This window comes from Myiozetetes cayanensis, unplaced genomic scaffold (genome assembly GCF_022539395.1).
Source record: "Myiozetetes cayanensis isolate MyiCay16 unplaced genomic scaffold, myiCay2020 scf20-37, whole genome shotgun sequence".
Taxonomy (NCBI): Eukaryota; Metazoa; Chordata; class Aves; order Passeriformes; family Tyrannidae; genus Myiozetetes; species Myiozetetes cayanensis.
The window spans coordinates 14,990,580-15,012,088 of NW_026087412.1; the positions used below are offsets into that span (position 1 = coordinate 14,990,580).

Consider the following 21,509-nt stretch of genomic DNA (forward strand, 5'->3'; position numbering starts at 1 on the left):
GCCTGCCCTGGCACAGCTCCAGCCATTCCCTGGCTGCTGTCCCTGCTCACCAGCATCCTTCATTTGTGTCTTTAACCTTATTTGTAATGAAGAAATACCATTTGTCCTCTGCCTTGTCTGACACGTTGTATTGGATCCCTGGCCAGTCCAACTAATTTAGTTTTAAACTTATGCACAACTTAACAATTTTTCACCGTGGGGTTCAGTCACTTCTATGGGGCCTTGGCAAGATAACAGAGCAAATGTTTCTGTTGGGAGGCTTCTGTTCACTCTTGGCATCTGTATTTCCACCAGAAAACAGGGATCAGCAAACTGAAAACAGATGGAAAATACTTATTACCTACATGTATGAAAACCCCGTGGGATGCAGGGATTTAGTACTTGGTAGGTACTGGCACTACTTTACTGGTAGGATCAGGGCTTGAGACAACAAACTGAAGGAAGTAATTCAGATCCAGTGAAGATCTCTTTAGGATTTAGCTGAATTTGAGCTAAAAGAACCCAAACACATTGAATAGTAATGGAGCCGTGCTGGAATCACCCCTGGCTGCGGGATGATCTAAAATTTGCTGGGAACCCCCACATCGTGGAGGACTGTCCGGCAGTGCTGTAATTAATTACACTCGCCGTAACGAATTAACCCTGTCTCTAATTGATTGCCCCTCTCCGTAATTACCCTCCCCCGTGGTTCCCGCCGCCCCAGCGGGGTCCCCTCAGAGCGCGGCGCCTCCGCGCCGCCAGGGGGCGCCCTCCGCGCGGGTGGCGGTGCCCAAGATGGCGGCGCTGGGCCCGTGGCCGTGGCCGTGGGTGGCGGGCGCGGCGGTGGCGGCTCTGCTGCTGCTGCTGCCGCTGCTGCCGCTGCTGTGGCGGCGGCGGCGGCGGGCGGCGCGGGCCGGGTGTGCGTGGCGGTGCTGGGGGACGTGGGCCGCAGCCCGCGGATGCAGTACCACGCGCTGGCGCTGGCCCGGCACGGGCGCGAGGTCGCGCTGCTGGGCTACCTCCGTGAGTGGGGGGCGGCGGGGCCGGGCGGGCCTGGGGGGGCCGCGCCGCTGACCGCGCTGTCCCCCGCAGAGAGCCGGCCGGGGGTCGCGCCGCTGACCGCGCTGTCCCCCCGCAGAGAGCCGGCCGCACCGGGACGTGCTGCGGAGCGCCCACATCCGCCTGGTGCCCGTGGCCGAGCTGCGCGGGCTGCGAGGTGCGTGAGGGGCCGGGGGCGCGGGGGTAGCGAGGAATGAGCTTTGGGCGGAACAATAAACCCCCCGGAGCGGCCCGAGCGTGTGCGTGTCCAGCCCCTCTGCGATCAGAGCTGCGCACCCTGATCTCCCTCCTCTCCATCTACCTGCTTGGTAGCGGGGCACTTGCTGCCGTTCGGATGCAGAGCGAAACGTGGAACTGTTTTTTGTTTGCCCCTTTCCACTCCCAACTTGTGTGTTTGTCACTGTTGCCCAGAGAAGCTGTGGCTGTCCCATCCCTGGAAGTGTCCAAGGCCGGGTTGGATGGGGCTTGGACCAACCTGGGCTAGTGGAAGTTGTCCTTGTCCATGGCAAGGGGTAGCACTGGATGGGCTTTAAGGTCCCTCCGACCAAACCATGCTGGGATTCTATGACTTCTTTCTATACAAAATACAAATGGGAATTTATAGGGACCATGAGGTATTTACTTAGCTTTGTAATGATCATAGAACAGAATCAAAGAACCCTTTAGGTTGGAAAAACCCTCTAAGATCATCGAGTCCAACTGTTCCACCAGCACTCCCAAGCCACCACTAACTCATGTCCCCAGGTGCCACATCTACATGGCTTTTAAATCCCTCCAGGGCCAATGACTCTACCCCTGTCCTGGGCAGCTGGGCCAGGGCCTGACCACCCTTTCTGAGAAGAAATTTTATCAATATCTGATATAAATCTCCCCTGGCACAACTTGAGGCTGTTCCCTCTCCTCCTGTCCCTTGTTCCCTGGGAGCAGAGCCCAATCCCCCCCGGCTCCCCCCTCCTGTCAGGGAGTTGCAGAGCCAGAAGGTCCCCCCTGAGCCTCCTTTTCTCCAGGCTGAGCCCCCCCAGCTCCCTCAGCTGCTCCTGCTGCTCCAGCCCCTTCCCAGCTCCGTTCCCTTCCTTGCACACGCTCCAGCCCCTCAGTGTCTTTCCTCTCATGGTCCATCCTGCCCAGATCCCTCAGCAGAGCCTTCCAACCCTCAAGCAGATGAACACTCCCACTCAACTCGGTGCCATCTCCAAACTTGCTGAGGCTGTGCTCAGTCACTTATGCAGTTCGTGGATAAAGATATTAAACATGTTTCCATTTTTACAGGATACCTTTATTTTAACGCTCTCTCTGCAGAGCTGGCTGGCTCTGTGATGATGTGCACATTTCTGGGGGGAGAACTGTAATATTCTCACCAGTTTTCCTGTCATTTTGCAGTGGGTCCAAAGCTTTTCCAGTACGTGGTAAAGGTCCTTGTGCAGTCAGTGCAGTTGCTGTACACACTGCTGAGGATAGATCAGCCCTCCTATATTCTTCTTCAGGTATGTTTTGTGGGGGACTCATTTTAATAAAAACAAATACTGCTACTTCACAAGGCATTTTCAGAAGTCTTCAGACACTGTTCTAGTTATTTGAGAGCTGAACTGGCTTCATCAATGGTGTAAACCTGTATCAAAAGTATTTTTTTGCCTCCAAACTTTGGTTTTTCTGTTAGCAACTCAGGTTTGCTCTTCCTGTTGATTGTTGGGCTTTTAAACTTCATTGGCATGGGCAGTAGTAAAGAATAACTCTCACTAGAAATGCTGTTGTGTTTATTGGAGGGGGATTTTGATCCTGATCCGAGGTGAAATTTGAAGTGCCTACCAGTCTTCATAGGTGAATACAAATCGTCTCTGGTCATTAAGCTCCTTTAAAGCGATGTAATTTCAATAATTGGATGTTTTTTGCTGGTAGTTGCTTTGTGTTTGTCACTTGACCACACTCTTACGCTGTTTCTGGTTTATTTTGGAGCAGAATCCCCCAGGCTTACCCAGTATAGCTGTTGCCTGGGTGGCAGGTCTGTTCTGGAGGAGCAAACTGATCATTGATTGGCACAACTATGGATACACCATAATGAGTCTGAGTCACGGGAGGAACCACCCGCTAGTGCGGATTGCAAAATGGTTTGTACAGTCACTTCTGCTCCTCTAAATTACATAGCTGGGGAGGATTCAGAATGGAAGCCAGTGGGGAGAGTGTAATTGGCAAAGGGCTGTTTGTGAGAGGGATTTCTGGGGTTTGCTGTGCTTGGACTGGTTTCTCTTTCAGAAAACATGTTTTGAAATTGCCTTTGTTGGACACGTAGGGGGGTGGTTTGAAGTAGGCTGATTGCTTTTATGTGCATATGCAGACTTTGATCTTGGTATTAGAATTTCTCTATATGTACTGAGGTTTTTTATCCTCTAATGCTCCTTTACACTCCAGCTCTCCCTTAAAAAGCTGCTTCTTTGCTGAATCTAATTGGTTGTGTGCAGTTAAAGGCTTTCTAGCGTAGGTGTTGGAGTCCTGCTGTAGCCCCTCTCATAAACTGATATTGCTTCAGCACAAGGAGTCCATCAATAACTGGGAATAATTGGTAATTAAATCTCAGTTTGGGAGGCAGTTGGGTTTCTTTTGATTTTGTTTGGCTTTCACTTGTCATGGGCACTGGGGGCAGTTAAAACAATTGCCTGCCTGTGATTTCTAACTGACATTTAAATTTTTGTCAGGTATGAAAAGCTTTTTGGGCGCTTGTCTGACTATAACTTGTGTGTCACCGATGCAATGAAAGAAGATCTCTGGGTGAATTGCAACATAAAGTAAGTCTGTAAATTACTCTGTGTGTGCAAAGTAAAATGAAAGAACAGATCTCTGAGGATTCAGGATTCAGATCCTACAAAAGCAACACCACTGAAACTTATTAGCTCTGTTTTGTAATGAGCTCAGTGGAGTGTGGGCAATCGGGAGTCTTCATTACCCTTCCTAATTAACACCCAGTTGACTGGGAGGTGGCAGTTCAGGTGTCAGGGAGGTTTGCTGCTTGGCTGCCAGTAGAATGGGAATACTCACTGGGATTTTTAACAATTAGTCTGCCCTGACAGCTTTTCTTTTGCAGATCAAGGTTGCTCAGGGACAGTTAGAGTAAGTTTACAAATCAAGACAGTGATGTCTGCAGTTTGGACAGGTGCATTTCACCCCTAGAATGGGCACCATGAAAGGCCTCTTTGTTACAGGATTATTGTGTCCACCTTGGTGTATTCCAGCAAACTTCAGGCATACAGACAGATATAAGAGTCAAAGAACTAATTACTTTGCAGCATTGATTTACTTAATTACTTTCTGTATTAGAGTTCAGCCTGTCACTGACCAGGTGCATGTTGTTACATCTGTATCCTGTTTGAGCTAATCCCCTGTTTCCTCCCAGGGCAGTAACTCTGTATGACAAACCAGCTGCTTACTTCAAGGAAACACCCTTAGAGCTTCGGCACCGCCTGTACATGAAACTCGCCCGGGACTACGAGCCCTTCCGAGCAGGGTGGGTGTGAGTGCAGCACTGCCAGTCCCTCACGGAGCTCCACGGAGCTGTGGTTGCCACAGGTGCTCGTGTGGGGGCCCAGGCTCCGAGCCCCACAGGCACAGTGGGCCCAGTGCTTGGGGCAGCCGATGCTGTGCAAGTTGGCTCAACATCACGAGGAGAGGCCAGAAGTGAAATCACCCAACTGTGGTGGCGCAAGACTCGCTGTGTGAAGCAGAAGTGTTTTTGTTTTTAAAGAAGTTGGCACAGGCACTGAGGCAGTCTGTGACAGAGGATCTCTAGGGTGGAACTCAGCAGTTGTCTGGTTCCCATGGACCTAAATGTCAGTGCTTGGATGCTTCCTTAATAGCACCTCTTCCTTACTTACTGTGAGAGCCTTCGGGGTCTCGGTTTGAGTGTTGCATGTTCCCCTCTGTGTGCAGGATGTCACTTGTAGCAGATTGACTGGGGAGTTACTTTACCAAACTAATGCTTGAAAAAGTAGTGCAATCCATAGCATGGAGTGGATTTTTTTGAAGTGCCCACCCGAGAATGTGTAGGGTCTGAGTTTAATGCAATAAATGTGCTGTTGGCCTCCATGTTCTGTGCTGTGAGGCAGAGCTGGAAAGGGAGGCTGGCCGATTGCTCAGCTTGTTAAGGAAAACGCTCTGCTGGAAGATGGAATCGTGTCTGTAGCAGTAGCAGTAGGAAGCAGGAAAAATGGCCTGTCCTAGTCTGGTGTTTCTCCAGAGCTCTCTACTGGGATGCCTCTGTTTCTAGAGAAGTTGAGCAGCAAATGTGAAAACAAAATGTTTGGAAGTTCCTGCCTCTTAAGCAGTGTTTGCTGCTGTTGCTGGCTGTGTGTGCAGCCCATCCTCAGGAAGTTGTGTCTCTGTAGTGCAGAGCCTGTGGATTCCAGTGCTGAGAGATCTGCCTTCACAGAGAGGGATGGCAGGGATGGACCTGTGGTGCAGTCCAGGGGCCGGCCAGCTCTTCTCATCAGCAGCACCAGCTGGACAGGTGGGCAAACACTGCATTTTTCATCAAAAACTACAGCTGTTTGTCCTTCCTCGCACCTGAAGTTATGTTTTTCTGTCATTTGCCTGGGAAATATGGAAGACAAGGTGTATTATGGTACAACTAAATGTGGCATAACATATAGAATGCTAAAAATTAATGATTTTTTAAAGTTATATTTTAATTATAGAGCTACAGTCTAGAGGCTCAGCTTTAAGGATGGTTAAAAGAGACTTCCTACTTCTTTTTTCGCTTTCATTCTAGACATACTGTCTTGCATGGTGGTGTAAAATTGTTAAAGAATTTAAAATATTTACTCCTTATTGAGCAGCCTGGTCTAATGGAAGGTGTCCCTGCCCGTGGCTTGGGACAAGGTGAGATTTAAGATCCCTTCCAACCCAAAACAGCCTGTGATTCCATGATTTCTGATAATGTATCTTACATAATTATGTCCCTTTTTTCCCCTCTGTGTGAAGAAGAGAACAGAAAATGGAAACAAATCCATTGATAGTAACCATGAGCAGAATTCTCTTTATCTTTGAATTGTCAGGGCAGTTTTTACACTCAGTTCTTTAGTTTTAGAAACTAGAAAATTTGAACCTGATAGCTTTGAAGATGTGCAGCGTTTGTGAGTGGTTTGTCTGCTGTATTGCCAGCCAGGGAAGCAAATAAACTCTGTCTGTGGTTATAGACTTTTATTTATGAAAGCAAATTAGCAGATTTTAATTGGAAAAGCGTGGCCTCTACTAAATCATGTTGGTGAGGTGAGGAGGGTCTGATTGTTGTTATTTAAAGACAGTAATCCACCATAAATGATACCAATGTGGATGTCACTAATAAAGCCTTCTCTTTCAGAGGATGAAGACTTCTCTGTCCTTTTAAAAGCTTTAGAAGGTGGGTATGAAGGATTAATCTCATTTTTCCAAGGGTTGTTTTCTGGATACTTAAAAAGGGGTTTGCTAAACCTCATTCAGGTGAAAATGCAGCTGTATTTGATTAATTAGCTCTGGTTTAAGAGTAGTAATTGAAGTACAGAAGTGCAACATCTGGATTCAATTAGGGGAGTTGTCAGAATTCCATCTCTAACTAGCTTCTGAATTGCAGTTTTATTTTCTCAGCTATTACACATACTCTCCGTAGGCATCTGCTAATAGGGAGGAAGGGAATACTTGGTCTTACTGTGTAGGCTTTGCAGCTGCAGTTGTAAATTGATCTGTTGAAGCAGCTGATTATGGGGCAGTTGAGCAAATGCTTTCTGCATAAACAGAGCATGATTTATTTCTTTACAAGTTTGTAAATTTTACCATTGCTGAATTTACTACTGTTTTACTACGTACATACCTGTACAGAAATTACTTGCAGTAGGAAGCTAAATAATTAATACACTGTGACCACTGTTAAACCAACCATCTGTGTATTTGTGGCCTCCAAGCAGTGTTTTATCTTCTGCAGATTATGAGAGGTTCATTGAGGAGGGAGCCAAGCTTCCAGCTCTGGTGTGTGTGATCACAGGTAAGGGGCTGTTTGTGTTACAGTTCTTTCAGTGCTGATACAGACCATTCATTCTCACTTTTGTTCTGTGCTGACTCTTCTGATGGTGAGAAGAGACTGTTGTCTTTGTGTCAGGTTATAAGAATAGTAGTTTATAGTTGAACTCACACTATGTAATGATGGCACATTTTTAGAGGAGAAGCTCTTGACCTCCCTCTCTACTCCCTGTTCCCTCTACAGTTCTGCACTACTCCATGTTCAAAACAATTTAAACTCAACATTAAGATGATGCAGCAAAAAAAAATGTAAAATCTGATGTTTAGAGCGTTAAACAGGAAGATTTTTATTTAGTGCTGGAAAAGAGGCCCATCAAATGAGGCTTTGCCAAAAAGTTGTGTAGGCAGAATGAAGGAGCTGGGGGGGCTCAACCTGGAGAAAAGGAGGCTCAGGGGGGACCTTCTGGCTCTGCAACTCCCTGACAGGAGGAGGGAGCTGGGGAATGTCGGGCTCTGCTCCCAGGGAACAAGGGACAGGACGAGGGGAAATGGCCTCAAGTTGTGCCAGGGGAGGTTTAGGTTAGGTATTGGGGAAAATTTCTTCACAGAAAGGGTGGTCAGGCCCTGGCACACCAGGCCCAGGGCAGTGGTGGAGCCCCCATCCCTGGAGGGATTTAAAACCATGTGGATGTGGCACTTGGGGATGTGGATTATTGGTGGCCTTGGCAGTGCTGGGGATGGTTTGACTCGATGATCTTAAAGGGCTTTTCCAACCTTTACTATTCCATGATTCTGTATTGATGGCAAATTCTTTTAAGTACTGGATGAGACAAGTCCAGGTACACATCACTTTCCAGGGGACTTGGATTTTTATGAGTCTTTTGGAGGATCATGTGTGGTGTCCTTTTGGATGTACCTGATACAACAGCAGCTCGTCAGCTGCACAGTAAGATTCACAGACCACACTGTTTTCAGTCATCATGATGAAAGACTAATATATATTATTCTTTTCTGTTTTAAACAGGTAAAGGACCTCTAAAAGACTACTACAATGGACTGATACAGAAACTGCACTTGAAACATATCCAGATCTGTACACCATGGCTGGAAGCTGAGGATTACCCTCTTCTGCTTGGTAAATAGTGGGTGATGGAATAGGCTTGAGAATGTGTGCAAAACACCTTGGCATAGGGGCAGAGAGCTGATACAGACTGTGCACAGAACCTGGTAGAATATAGTAATGAGCAAAAATGTTGAATTTCTCTGGGTATTTGCTTCTCCCAAAAAGTTGGCTTAGTACCTGTTGCTGTTTTAGCCTATTCCTTGCACTCTTTGTTACTTCTGCCTGTGCTGAAACACAGCTGCCTGTGCACGTTCCAGCTTATTTTCAGGGTCTCTCCTGTAAATGAAATAAAAAGCTTTTCACTAAGCAACTGAAAGTAGCTGAAATTTTTAATTAACTTGTCATTGGAATGTTGTGCCCTCAGCATGTTCATTGTAACAGCATAAAGTGGGAGTAATAAAGTAGTAAAACACATGTTCAACTTGATCTCCATTCTGCAGGATATATGGCTGTAAAACACTGTGCTTATTTGGTCCTTCTCAAATAATGAACATAATGTCTATAAAACCACGCTATAAGTTCTCTATTTTGAGGTGACTTGAACTGAGAGAGGTCACCAGTGAGCCAAGCAGTGTATCCTGTCTGGTTTGTGATGGAGTTTTCCTTCACTCATCCATTCTTAGCAGATTAAGAGGCAGAAAGGCTGTTTTAAGATACATGAAACTTTAAAATCCCCTTTAATTTAATATGCACTCACCTATGATGTTTCTAAAACCTGCCTCCTTTTAGTCACACAATATATTGTGACAGAAGAGCTGCTCTCAGAGAATTCAGGCTGTTTTGTTTGCTTCTCAGGCTCAGCAGACCTGGGGGTGTGTCTCCATAAATCCTCCAGTGGGTTGGATTTACCCATGAAGGTGGTGGATATGTTTGGCTGCTGTTTACCTGTGTGTGCAATACATTTTGAATGGTAAGACCTTTTTCTGTTACAGATCAAGTGATTCATATAAAAAGTACTCCTACAAAGTTCAGCAGCTACTGCAGGAGTCTAGTGAGATTCCTGTATTAGGCCATTTTTGAAATTCAGTAAGTTAGAAATCAGGGTTTTTTAAATTTTTAAAAACGACACTGGTTTCTACAAAGTTCAGAGCGTTTCATGCAACCACTTACCTAAAAAAAAATCCCTGTTATCCTTTGTTTCTCCATATATATTTAATTTTAAAAAAGCCTCCTTCCCTTCAGTGAAGGAGTGAGTGTATGCATAGGCAGTCTTGGAATTCATGGTCCTTTGGGAAAACAGTAGCTTTATAAAGGAAGATAAACTCTCTGTGAGGGTTTCACGGTGGATCATGGAAAAATTCTCCTTGTGGGTTAGTTTTAAAGTAGATTATTGCCCCGATTTTTCATGTGTGTCCAGTTGAGTGGCACAGAGTGAGGGCCCTTTGGTACAGTTGTGGTAGATTAAGTCTGACAGAGAAAGGAGAAACAGTCTTGAAATGAGAAGATTTTCAGCTGCCTTCCCCATCCCCTGATGTCACGTGTGGGCTCCTATCAGTGATAATGTTACAGCTATCCAGGCATGGCCCCTTTGGGTGTCACTGAACAACATCTGAAATGTCCCACTTGCTGCTTTTTGTCTCATTTTCTCCCCTCTTACCTTCTTCTCTCACAGTTTACATGAGCTTGTGAAGCACAACGAAAATGGTCTGATATTCAGGGACTCGGGTGAACTCGCCCAGCAGCTGAAGGTAAAGGCTTTGACTCCTTTCTGCCCCCGCAGGTGTAACCCCAGAGGTGCCCCCACATGAGCAGCCCTTTCACAGCTCAGCATCTGTGCATTTTGCTTTCTCAGAAGGCACTGCTTGGCCTGGTGAACGTTATTGGCCTCACTTGTGTTTCAGTGTGAATGTGAAGCTGGCAAAAGCATTGAAAACATTGTCATTGCTCTGTTTCTGGGGCCAGACCCAGGAACGGTCTCACCGCAGCGTTGTAGTTGAGGGTTATTGCTGGGGAGGCTGCAATGAGCCTGAAGAGGAACGTGATGGGATTTTTGGGGGTTTGCTTTTTGTATTACAGATGCTTTTCTGGGAATTTCCTACCCTGGAAGGCAAACTGCACCGCTTCAGGCAGAACCTCAGGGCGTCCAAGGAGCCGCGCTGGGACGAGAGCTGGGACCAGACCGTGCTGCCCTTGCTGGGGCACAAGGAGTGACTGTGGGGAAGGAGGGTGGCAAAGCTGACACATTCCTGGACTGCAGACATTTGATAACAGTGAATAAACACTTTGTGTTGTCTACAGTTGTAGTTTTTAACTACTTCATCTTGGAAGATGTGTTTGCACACTCCTCTTCCTTTCCAATTCGAGCTTCCTGTGTAAGAGTAGAGCTGAAGGTGCAGTTGGAGCTCTTTGCTGCCTGTCCACCTGTGCTGCTCAAAGGTCACTTTTTGGTGAAGATACTTGAATACAGATAGAAACTATTACCACTTCTATCTACTGTACACTCAGCACCTTAGTAGGTGATTTGGGTATGTTTTTTTGGCAAGTGGGAAATGCCTTTTATTTGAATTGTTTTATATGTACTGGTCAAAGGTTGGACTTGATGATCTTGGTATTTTCCAATCAAAATGATTCTGAAATTTAACTGAGGATACGGTGGGGGTTTTGATTATTCAACCAGTTAATGTTGCCTAGAGACACACTGAGTATCCTCTTGTATGATTTTATTGAGACAGAACCATTTTGTCTCAAGGTTGTTTTCCTTTTTACAGTTGTGTGCAGGAATGTGGAAGTGCAGCTGCTGGGGTGTGACAGCTTTACTGGGTACTTGGAGGAAAACAGACCTTGCAGTGAGTGCTCCCCTTGCAGTCTGAAGTGAAATGTGCCCATTTAACCTTGAGAAAGAGCATAAAATTTATCTCTTTTTGAGCAGATGAATAGAACAGGGAAAAATAAACCCAAAATATACGTGTAACGTAATCAAAGGCACTTTGTGAGTGCTCACTCAGGTGCACCCTTCAACTTTTTATTGTTAAGGTCAGTATTTGCAGACCTAATGCTTCCAAATTTTTATCACCTTTTTGGTTATAAAATACATGTCAGTCATTTAAGGAATAGAAGTGCTTGGTTTTATCATGTGGTTATGCTCCTCAAAGCTCAGGGGTGGGAGGTGGTGACAGTGGGTTCTGCATCAGCATTTTTAAACCCTCTGACTGAGTAATCACTGAAAATCTGCTTTTTCCAGAAGGAAGAAGGTGAAAATAGAAGAGTCAGGTTGCTTTACTCCAGGAGTTTGGCAAAACCTTCAGCTTTTTGACTTGAGAATGGTTCATAAAGATTTATTTGCCAATATTTTAGTGAATCTTTCCTACTGTTTTCAGTCAAAATCCTGTCTGGGGGTTTCACCATTCCCCTTTAGCCATTCCTGTGGACATGGAGATAAAGTGGGCACTTCTCTAATTAAACAGTAATGCCAAAAGCTTCAGAGAGCTTTCATCTTCCTGTAATAAAAATTTCAGATATAAAATGAGCCATCTATACAGAACCCTTGAGTGACTTGAATTTTTGTGTAAGGGAGCTCCTGTCTGGGCTGAAATAACACCTTTGAGTTCTTCCTCTTTGGGGACAGGGAGTGAAAACCTGGGCTGGGGTGACTTCTGCTTAATCCCAGCAGTTGTGGCCTCTCTCAGCTTGAAGAACAAAGATGATCCTTCAGGTTTCAAGTTACCTGCCACCCATTTTCTCTCCACTGCTACGGAAGGAGGGGGCTGAAGTATTTGTTCATTTTCCTGTAAGTAACTTCTAAAACAATACAGAGAAAAAAGTCTGAAGAGGAGAATGAGCAGCATTTGATCTTCTGCTTCAGGACCAAGAGGAGAATGATGAATGGGCAGTTTCCGAGCAGGTGAGCTCAGTCCTTCCTCCTTGCAGGATCCCTGCAGCGTTACTGTGGTACTGTGTGATTCCTTTTTTATTTCCTGGCCAGCCTGACAGGAAGGTCCCAGCAGCCAGAAGTGAAAGTGGCAGCTCTTAAGTGAGAGGAATGTACCTCAGCTGTGATTTTTGTCATCAGTGCAGGGTCAAGATGCCCCTGATTTCCACCTGCTCCTACAGCCTGGGACAGCCCACAGCTCTGTAGGTATTAATCACTGCTCATTTAGTGGTTCATTTTTAAGATTGACCAGACTGCCAGTATATACAGACAAGTATAAAAAAACCCAGAATAGACAATTACAGCTGGTTTTAATATGTAAAAATATTTATTGCTCTGGACCATCGTTTTGCTCCCTTGTCCGTGGGAGATCCTCGTCCTGCCATCCTGCAGGTTTGCCTCCAGCATTAACAAGTCAAAACACACTTAAAAAAAGACTCTTGAAAATTCTGTTGTCTTCTACAGAATTAAAGTGCAGTGTGATTAGGGCTTCATTTTTTTTTTAATTGTTTGAAGTTTACTCATTTTTCAGGGGCAGCAGCTTGACAAGCTGGAAATTACAGAAGGAAACAACTCCCATTGACAACAGCCCCTGTGTACAGTCCAGCACCTCTGGTGTGTGCTTCCAGAATTCAGGATAATCTTGCTGCAAGGGTGACATAGCTCCTGTTGGCCTCAAAATTCTGATTCTATTTGCCAAGCCTATATAAATAGCTGGAGAATAGTTACATTTGGCTGCACATCATCGAGAAAATTACTGTTGCTGTGGGCTGGAATAATCTGCCACCTGATCCCGACTTTATCTGTGAAGAGAAACACTGGGAATCATATTTAGGCTTCATAAAATGAAGAGCACAAGTTGCACGACAAGTTCTGTAAGAAGAGATCCTTTACCACGCTGTGAAAGAAAAAGCTACAGGCAAATGCTCTGAGTGTTTTTTAAAAGATACCAGTAATGCCTCTCTCAGCATCAGTTTGTGAATTAATCAGTTGCTGAGCAGCTGACACACTGCAAAATACAGGCTTTAGAGGAGTATATGAAGAAAAAAAATCCCATTTTATTTAAGCCCTAGTTGGCTTTTAACCCTCAAAGAACAGGAAAGATAAGATGAAGGGTTTAGGCTGCATCTCTGTTATTTATCCCTGTGACAGAGCAGCACAGATGCTTTCCCTCCTTTAAGCTTAACCCTTTTTAGTTTCCTCCCTTTTTTTGAGTCCACCACACTTGGATTCATCCCTTCGAGATGGGAGTTGTGATGGCCAGGAGGTACCTAAAGGTAAGTTCCAATCTCCTGATCAAATCCACGAGGAAAAGCTCCTGCTCTTAAACCCAGCTCTGGGATAATGATCTGACAACTGAACAGTGCCCCTCGCCAACAAACACTGCTGTTCATCTCTACCCCAGGAAAAGGGATGGGGAAAGAGGCAGAACTGTTGAACAGTTGATGAAAGAGGCCCTACCCAGCTCAGCCTGGAACAGCTGATACGTGTCTGGGTTACGGATTGCGAAGGCAATGAAGACCTCGGGAGCTTTTCTGTCTGCTCTGGAGGAGGAGAGTTTCTGTAGCATCCCAATGAGGGCTAAAATGATCTCTGGATCATACACCACATCTGCAAAAAAAGAAGGGGGGGGGGAATACAATATTTATTGAGGATTGAGCAAAAAGCAGAATGAGAACTGCAAAACAGAAATATAAAATATTCACAGTGCAGGAGAATATGGTTTGTTTTTATTTTATTCAGGGGTTAAAAATTCCCAAGGAGAGAGCTTCAGAAATGCCTCTTGTTTTCTGTGCTATGCCCTCATCTCTACTACCACTCCAAAATCACTAAAAATCTGTGCTCCTTTTTTGTAAATGGATTGCCAGGTATTTTATTTAGGCCCATCCTAGCAGGGAGACTGGAACAGTGTTGGTGCTGTTACCAGTGCCCTTGGCAAAACAAACCTGCCTTGTGAAAAATGGGTGTTTGAGAGACTGATGGCCAAGGACTTGCAGCAGTTTGAATCCTGAGTCGTTTCCTGGAGAGCAGAAACAGTGATGGGAGGTGAGAGTGAGCACCAAGGGGTACAAAATACCGATGCTCAGAGGTGGTTGGTTTGTGCATGGAAGTGTTGAGGTGTCAGATGTAAATCTCCTTTAGTTTTTGTCTTCAGAGTCCAGCATGGGCTGGTTTGGGCACTGAACAGTGTTGGCACTGGGCACCATACAGTGGCTTCATCTTACAGAATTCACATCTTGTGATACCTTGGATGACAAAGTCATTTTCTCACCTGGATTCTCAGGTAATTTTGGTTTGCAAAGCTCCAAATCAGGGAGTAAAACCCTGTAGCTGCAGCTGAGACACTTCACTATCACTAGAATTTTCCACGATTAGATTTCCTGTAATCTCCCCTCAGATTTATATATGGGCAAGTCCAAAACAGGGCTGCAGTTGTGTTGTTTGTTTTTTTTTTTATGATGTCATCCCTCAGGAGCCTGCCAGGACTCCTGAATTCTGCCCCCGTCTCTCCAACCTGCTGTGTCCTGCAGGGTCCCACCGGCGAGGTGACGTTACCTGCTGCGATGACGACGTCAGCTTGGACGCCCCCCAGCTGTTCTTCTGTCACTGAGCCCCAGTCAAGTTCTGCAACAATCACTCTTGGGTTTTGGCAGTTCTTTGCTTCCACCTCCTGCCCTTGGGGCTCTGTTTGGATGCACCAGGTCGGTTCGAAGCCGTTGAGACGGATGTTCTGTCCCAGCTGGCTGAGAACACGAGGGTGGCAGTCACTAAATATGTATGTCTTGGGTTGGCAGGTCTTGCAGATGGCAATTCCAGTGAAGCCAACCCCACTTCCTAATTCCAAGACTGTCCTGAAGGGTAACAGAGTAAAGGAAGTACTATTAGGGCTCTACATTAAGTTGGAAATCAAAAATACTGCAAGTAAAATTAAAGGTAAAATGAGGTCCAGATAATGTCAATAATTTTTGAGTAAACCATTCACAACCTAACCTTTATTTCGAACAACTGGAGAGCTGGGAAATGCTGAGGGTGAGCATAAATTAATTACCTGAAATGCTGTTTTGCATATGGTACAAAGCATTCCCAGCGTGGGGATGAGAGGCATTCCCAGCTGGTTGTAGCCATCTGCATCTGCCTCCCCCTGAACTGGTTCTTTCCATAGTCAGGGCAGAGAAGCAGACTCTGAGCAGCACAGTTCCTTTGGGACTCAGTATTTGAAATTATCTTTTCCTCAAAAGTGCTTGTTCCTCTCAGCTGTTGATTTATAAAGTCCAGATGATGGGATCAGACCTGCCCGTGGCTCCTGTAACGCTGGTGAGATGGATCCCAGTAAGGAGTGAATTGGTTAAATTACTGCAAACTGAACAGCTGAATTTCAAAGCAAGTCAGGTGCACAGTGCCAGGGTTTTGATCTTAACCCCTGTGCTGACAGAACTACAAGGTCCTGTCCTGAGTCACAGCTTGACTTGCAGAACAGACAAGAGCAGCAGTTCCCCAGCACCCAAAGGGTGTGAGTTCACTTATTCTGGGTGTATATATTGCCTATTATTAAATATTACTATTATTGTCTGTTGTTAAACTACAGTTTTGTAGCTCACAGTAACAGAGGGCTGGGGTTGCCCAGAGAAGCTGTGGCTGCCCCTGGATCCCTGGAAGTGTCCAAGGCTGGGTTGGATGGGGCTTGGAGCAGCCTGGGCTGGTGGGAGGTGTCCCTGCCCGTGGCAGAAGAACTGAAGGAGATGATCTTTAAGCTCCTTCCCCCCCAAACCATGCCATGATTCTGTATGGATTTTCCCCCTTCCCACCCCTGCTGTGCCATTACCTGGCCCGGAACAGCTCGGGGTTCCCCCCTGCCCACCCAGCGAGGTGCAGAGCAGCGTCCCACGTGACGAGCCCTGTGGTCCCCCCAGAGATCAGGGCTGTGCTCTCAGAAAGGGTCACCCAGGCTCCTGTGGGCTGGAGGACACACGAGAAGGCAAAGATGGGTCAGCACAGACAACAGGGTTGCACTTCACAGTCAATATTGGCACCTGGGAAAAGGCAGGAAGCACTCCAGGCTTCTGGGGGGTTATTTTTAAAGCCAGTTATTGCTTAGTTCAGATTATTAAATGTGATTTACAACAGTGCAGTGTCAATGCTTACCAGTAAGTAGTTTTTGTAACATTGAGTAGATTCTTCTTCTTTTAAAACATCTGCCAGTGTGTCATACAGTTCATCCAGGGGTTCAGCTGCTGTGGATTCGTGCTGTGGGAAGAACAGGGCAGCTCTGGGGGTCACATTGTCATGAAAACAGAAAACATTTGCACATTAAGTCCTACTTAATACAATGTTGGCCCCAATATTTACACTGAGTGTTGTGTGTTGTTACAGGGGATATTTTCAAAGGAAAAAAGAGTGAAAAGCAAGCAGTACCTTTTTGATGAGCTCAGTCAGAAAGCACCTCCTGTACTTGGTTGAGGGGGGATATTTCACACACAGAGGGTGGAGAATGGTCTGAAAGAGGAACAGCCGTGGAAAACAGTTACCAGGGAGGGTTTAGGAAAGGCACTGAGGGACACAGGACCATTAATTGGCTCTGAGTGCCATGAAATGCATCAGGATTTAGTCTGTACAGGTGATGCTGAGCAAGAAATTGAAATGTGAAGATTTTTTTTTTTACAGATCTGTGACAGCAGATTTCACAGCTTTTGTGGCAGCAAAAATCTCCCTTTTCAAAGAGTAAAAGTGAGTGGGAATAGTCCAGTTTGCTCTCCTCCTTCTTTTGCTTTTTCTCTTCCCTCTTTCCCTTTCGGCTTGCTGCCTGATTTGCTCTTTTCCCCATCCCCAGGGACAGTTTAGGCACCAGCATTCCCTGTATCCCGCAGGATCCAGGACCAGCTGGGCAGACCCGCCTGTGCCATTCACCGCATCAGTGCTCGGGCAGGCGGGTCTCCATTTCGATCCACGAACAGCCAAATGAGAGGCGGGGAAGGAAAGCCGCAGTTCTGCAGGGCCCACCGGCGCGCTGCGACCCCGGACCGCTGCATCTGCGAGCGACTCCGCTGGCTCTGGGCACACGCGGGGGCAGCCGGGGGTGTCCCCACCTGGTGCAGGATGTCCTGGAGCAGGGACGAGTCCGGCGCAGCCCGCAGGTTTTGTTCCAGCTCCTAAAGCGGGATAAATAAATAAACAACCCAACAAAGCGGCGGGGCCGCGTCCCCCCCGCCCGCTCCTCCCCCCGGTACCGGCCAGGGCAGCGAGAGGAGCGGCCGCGCCGCCAGGAACCGCCGCTGGAAGCGGAGCAGCAACCCCGGCTCGGGCCCGGCCATGGCCGCGGCCCCGGCCGCGCAGAGCCGGGACAGGCCGCGCATCCCCGGGCTGGCGTGGAGGGAGCGCCCGGGGGAGGAGCCGCCGGAGGGAGGAGCGGAACGGCCCGAGAGGGGCCTCGAACCCGCGACCCTCCGGGCACAGCCCGGGCCGGCCCCGCTGAGCGGCCCCGGCCAGCAGGGGGCGCCACGGCCCCGCCGCCCCCGCACCGGGACCGACCCGGACAGGGGGACATTGTGGGGGATCGGGGGGGCAGTGGGATCAATGGGATTGATCAGTGGGATTGATCAGTGGGATCAGTGGGATCAGGGGATGGGTTGGACTGGAAAGACCTTAAAGACCATCTCCTTCCACCCCCTGCCATGGGCAGGGACACCTTCCCCTAGCCCAGGTTGCCCCAAGCCCCGTCCAACCTGGCCTTGGACACTTCCAGGGATCCAGGGGCAGCCACAGCTTCTCTGGGCAGCCCGTGTCAGGGCCTCCCCACCCTCGCAGGGAAGAATTTCTTCCTAATATCCAATCTAAGCCTATTCTCTTTCATTTTGGCCCCATTCCCCCTAGTCCTGTCACTACGTGCTCTTGCGCACAGTCCTGCCCCATCTTTCCCTCTCCCCTCCAGCAGGGAGGCGGCCCGTAGGTCACCCCAGAGCTCCTCTTTTCCAGCCTGCACAATCGCAGCTCTCCCATCCCTGGCCCACAGGAGCCCCCCCTCATCAATCCCGCCGATCCGCCCGGTGCCTCCCCCGGGCTCGTCATCGTTCCTGCGCCCGCCTCGTCACTGCGAGCGCCGAGCCCAAGGACGGGGCGCCCGCGGCCGGGCGGGAGCGAGCGAGGCCGGGGCTGAGCCGAGCCGGGCCGAGCGGGGCAGGGACGAGCGGGGCCGGGGCTGAGCCGAGCCGAGCGGGGCAGGGAGCGAGCGGGGCCGGGGCTGAGCCGAGCCGGGCCGGGCCATGAGCAGCCCCGCGGACGATGAGAAGCTGCGGCTGCAGCAGCTCCGCGCCCTGCGGCGCCGGTGGCTGCGGGACCAGGAGCTGAGCGAGCGGGAGCCCGTCCTGCCCCCGCGCAAGCTCGGCCCGGTGGCCGCGTTCTGGGAGGGCTTCCTGCGGCCCGGGGGGCTGTGGCGGCAGCAGGTGAGGGGGACGGGGGGTCCGCGGGGCCCGCCCGGGGCCCGCCGGCCCCGCCTGACCCGCCCCTGTCCCCGCAGGTGTACAAGGCCTACCAGACCAGCGGCTTCATCCTGGTGCGGGTGCTGATCCCCGCCTGGATCGTCACCTACTACGTGAAGTACCACCTCATGGTGCGCGGGGCAGCCCCGGTGAAACCCTGCGGGGGGTTGGTGTGAGGGCTGGTCCCACACGGGGGTGTGGACGGGCTGGTTGTGTTGGGCTGCAGGTTAAGGTGACCTCCCCTGGCCTGTCCCCCTCTCGCCTTTCCTTTCTTAGGTGGCACAAATATATATATTTTTTGTGATATTTTATCATAAAATAATTGCTCTGGTGAGACCCCCACCTGCAGTGCTGCCTGCAGGGCTGGGGTTCCTGGTACACAAAGGACGTGGAGCTGTTGGAGAGAGTCCAGAGGAGGTCACAGAGATGCTCCCAGGGCTGGAGCCCCTCTGCTCTGGAGCCAGGCTGGGAGAGCTGGAGGGTTCACCTGGAGAAGAGAAGGCTCCAGGGAGACCTGAGAGCCCCTGCCAGGGCCTAAAGAGGCTCCAGGAGAGCTGGAGAGAGACTGGGGACAAGGGATGGAGGGACAGGACAGTGGAGAATGGCTTCCCACTGCCAGAGGGCAGGGTTAGGTGGATATTAGGAAGGAATTCTTGTCTGTGAGGGTGGGGAGGCCCTGGCACAGGTTGCCCAGAGAAGCTGTGGCTGCCCCTGGATCTCTGGAAGCGTCCAAGGCCAGGCTGGACAGGGCTTGGAGCAACCTGGGCTGGTGGAAGGTGTCCCTGCCCATGGCAGGGGGTGGAAGGAGATGGGCTTTGAGGTCCCTTCCAACCCAAACCATTCCATGATTCTGTGATTTATGGCAGTGCCCAGCTTTGCCTGTGCTGCCTCCTGTGAGCTGGAAAGCTGTGTCGGAGTTGCTGCTTTCCTGGAGGAATGGTGACCATGGGAATAACCAGGGCAGCTGCTGGTGTGGGGAATGGGAAGGGCCAAGGCAGGGATGGGGGAACAGACCTTCCACGTCCACAGCCTTCCCTGGCAGGTGTTCCTGTATTAGCCTCATGTATTTCTTTCACTGGTGAACAGGACCTGGCTAGAGGAGCCTTGTGCTCAGCAGAGCTTGTGTTCTGGAAGGGTCTTGTTCCCCATTTTGGAAAACCTTTGTGCTCCCTCCGAGTAACACTCTTTTCTTTCCCCTTCCCCTCTCTCCCCCCTCCCCTCAATTCCAGAAAACGCCACAAGCAGTGGTCATGGCAAATCCACGGATATTCCCAGTAAGTCAGTTAACACTTGTTTTGTCTTCCAGCTTTGTCAGACGGATGGGAAGAAGTTTGTGCAGCAGCTGAGAAATTCCTAGTAGAGACTCTGGAGGGATGTGGTGGTTCTGGGGGCAGCCTGTCCTGGAGCAGCACAGGAACAGTGTTTTTGGGCAGTTCTCATCCTGTCCTCGGAGCAGACAGTCCCTGTTTCAGTGGGACCTCCTCTGTAGCTGCAGACTTTGGAGTACCTGGCTGACAGTACCTGGCTGACGTGGCCCATGGGGTGGAAAACACAAACATTCCCTTTGGGAATGGGTGTTTAAAGCCTCTGTGGTTATTAACACATGGAATGACAGCATTGTCAGCACTGGGATTGTTGGTTCTGGCTTGGTCCCAGGTGTCCCTGCAGCTCCCCCATGCTCAGGGGTCCCCACAGAGTTGTGTCACCTCAGTTTGGGGCGAGTTTTGTGAGGCAGAGAGGGTCACAATGCTTGGTCTGTTTTCAGGCTGCTCTGAGCTGTTCCTCACTGATCGGTGTAACAAGTCAGACAGCAAACACTCTCCTAGAAAATCTGCCCTGCCCTTTCTGACAGCTGCACACTTTTGGCAGTTCTAACAGGTTCCATCCCTAACAACCACGTAGCAACATTCTGAAGGTCAGGCCCTTGTCCTCTGTCTTCAGCCCAGTTTTTCAGTCAGCTTAGGTCAGCTCAGTGGGCCAGGACAGTGCCTGGAGCTGGGAGAGGCAGCACTGGGGCAGCAGGTTGGTTTGTGAGGGATTATGTGTCTGTCCGTGGTCTCCAGGCCCTGGGTTTGGGTTCCTGAACCCTGTGCTGTGCTGAAGGGGGTTATGCAGTGCTGTAAGTCCAATGTACATTTTTAAAACAAGACAGTCTCGAAGCTGTTTGGCTGCTGTTCCATGGTAAAGCAGGTGCAGGTTCAGGTGGTTTGGCTGGGATGTTATTCCTGTATCCTGGGAATGTTGGGTGAGTGAGAGTGTTCCCAGTGAGTTGCAGTAAGATTTTTGGCTGGGAGTGGGGAAGCTGCAGGTTCCCTGAAGGACTGGGCTGTGCAGGGAGGGGCTGGGTGCAGGAGGGAATGCTCACCACGCTCTCATCCCTCAGGGGGACAAGATTTTAGAGACCGGAGAAGTGATGCCACCCCTGAAAGAAGATCCCCACGAGCACCACTGATGGCTGGGAGCTGATTTCCTCCTTCAGCAAACACGGCAGGAGCTGCACCTGCTTTCTCTGTTCTATAAAAGTCTTTATTCTGCATCGCCTCAGCCTCTCTCATTTACTGTCTCCCCAGCCCACGTCAGGTGCTCCTCCTGTGGGAGTTCCTTTGGCCTTTGGTGAGTGTCACTGCTGGGTCCTGGTGATCTCCAGCCCCCTTCCCCACCTTTAGTCTGACGTGACAGACCTGCCAGCAGGACAGTGTGGCCTTGGAGGGACAGGAGAGGTGCTGTGGGTCCCAGGGATTTTGGAGCAGGCTGCCTTGAGGAGGGGTGTCACTGTGAGCTCCTCTCACACACACAGTTCTGCTCTCCCACCCTACCAGACTCTTTTCTACCAACCAGTTCTGACAGGTTTCTAGTGAAAATTAAGTTTTCATCTATGTCATCCCACTTCTCTGCCTAGGGAGGGTGGCAGAAGAGACACTGCCAAAATTCCTTTTTACCCCTCATTTCTCTGCCTTCAGCCCCTTTGGAGGGGGAATCTTCCAGCCCCCACTGGCCCCACGCACCTGGGGCACTTCATACTGGGAAG

At 49.2% G+C, this 21,509-nt stretch overlaps 3 protein-coding genes across 4 annotated transcripts; 2 read left to right on the forward strand and 1 right to left on the reverse strand.

Annotated features, from left to right (window-relative positions):
* The first annotated feature begins 923 nt into the window (after positions 1-923).
* ALG1 (ALG1 chitobiosyldiphosphodolichol beta-mannosyltransferase) lies at positions 924-10,377 on the forward strand. The gene is made up of 13 exons (XM_050317700.1): positions 924-1,002; positions 1,118-1,195; positions 2,419-2,522; positions 2,995-3,143; positions 3,729-3,818; positions 4,424-4,534; positions 5,412-5,533; positions 6,386-6,424; positions 6,983-7,042; positions 8,042-8,152; positions 8,936-9,050; positions 9,753-9,828; positions 10,157-10,377. Exons 1-13 carry the CDS (start codon positions 939-941, stop codon positions 10,289-10,291), a joined length of 1,254 nt encoding a protein of 417 aa, XP_050173657.1. The 5' UTR covers positions 924-938; the 3' UTR covers positions 10,292-10,377.
* Positions 10,378-12,314: 1,937 nt separating this feature from the next.
* On the reverse strand, positions 12,315-17,358 carry EEF2KMT (eukaryotic elongation factor 2 lysine methyltransferase). Its single transcript, XM_050317722.1, has 8 exons — positions 17,234-17,358; positions 17,093-17,155; positions 16,422-16,502; positions 16,152-16,253; positions 15,832-15,965; positions 14,565-14,860; positions 13,470-13,619; positions 12,315-12,811 (listed from the first exon to the last, which is right to left on the reverse strand). Exons 1-8 carry the CDS (start codon positions 17,315-17,317, stop codon positions 12,711-12,713), a joined length of 1,011 nt encoding a protein of 336 aa, XP_050173679.1. The 5' UTR covers positions 17,318-17,358; the 3' UTR covers positions 12,315-12,710.
* Positions 17,359-18,153: 795 nt separating this feature from the next.
* On the forward strand, positions 18,154-21,015 carry NDUFB6 (NADH:ubiquinone oxidoreductase subunit B6). 2 transcript variants are annotated; one of them, XM_050317769.1, is made up of 5 exons: positions 18,154-18,169; positions 18,253-18,445; positions 18,520-18,612; positions 19,711-19,755; positions 20,865-21,015. In XM_050317769.1, the coding sequence occupies exons 2-5, from the start codon at positions 18,266-18,268 to the stop codon at positions 20,931-20,933; spliced, it is 387 nt and encodes a 128-aa protein (XP_050173726.1). In that variant the 5' UTR covers positions 18,154-18,169; positions 18,253-18,265; the 3' UTR covers positions 20,934-21,015. The 2 variants fall into 2 exon arrangements, with proteins under 2 accessions (XP_050173726.1, XP_050173725.1); XM_050317768.1 differs by lacking the exon at positions 18,154-18,169 and having other exon boundaries at positions 18,199-18,445.
* Positions 21,016-21,509: the final 494 nt, after the last annotated feature.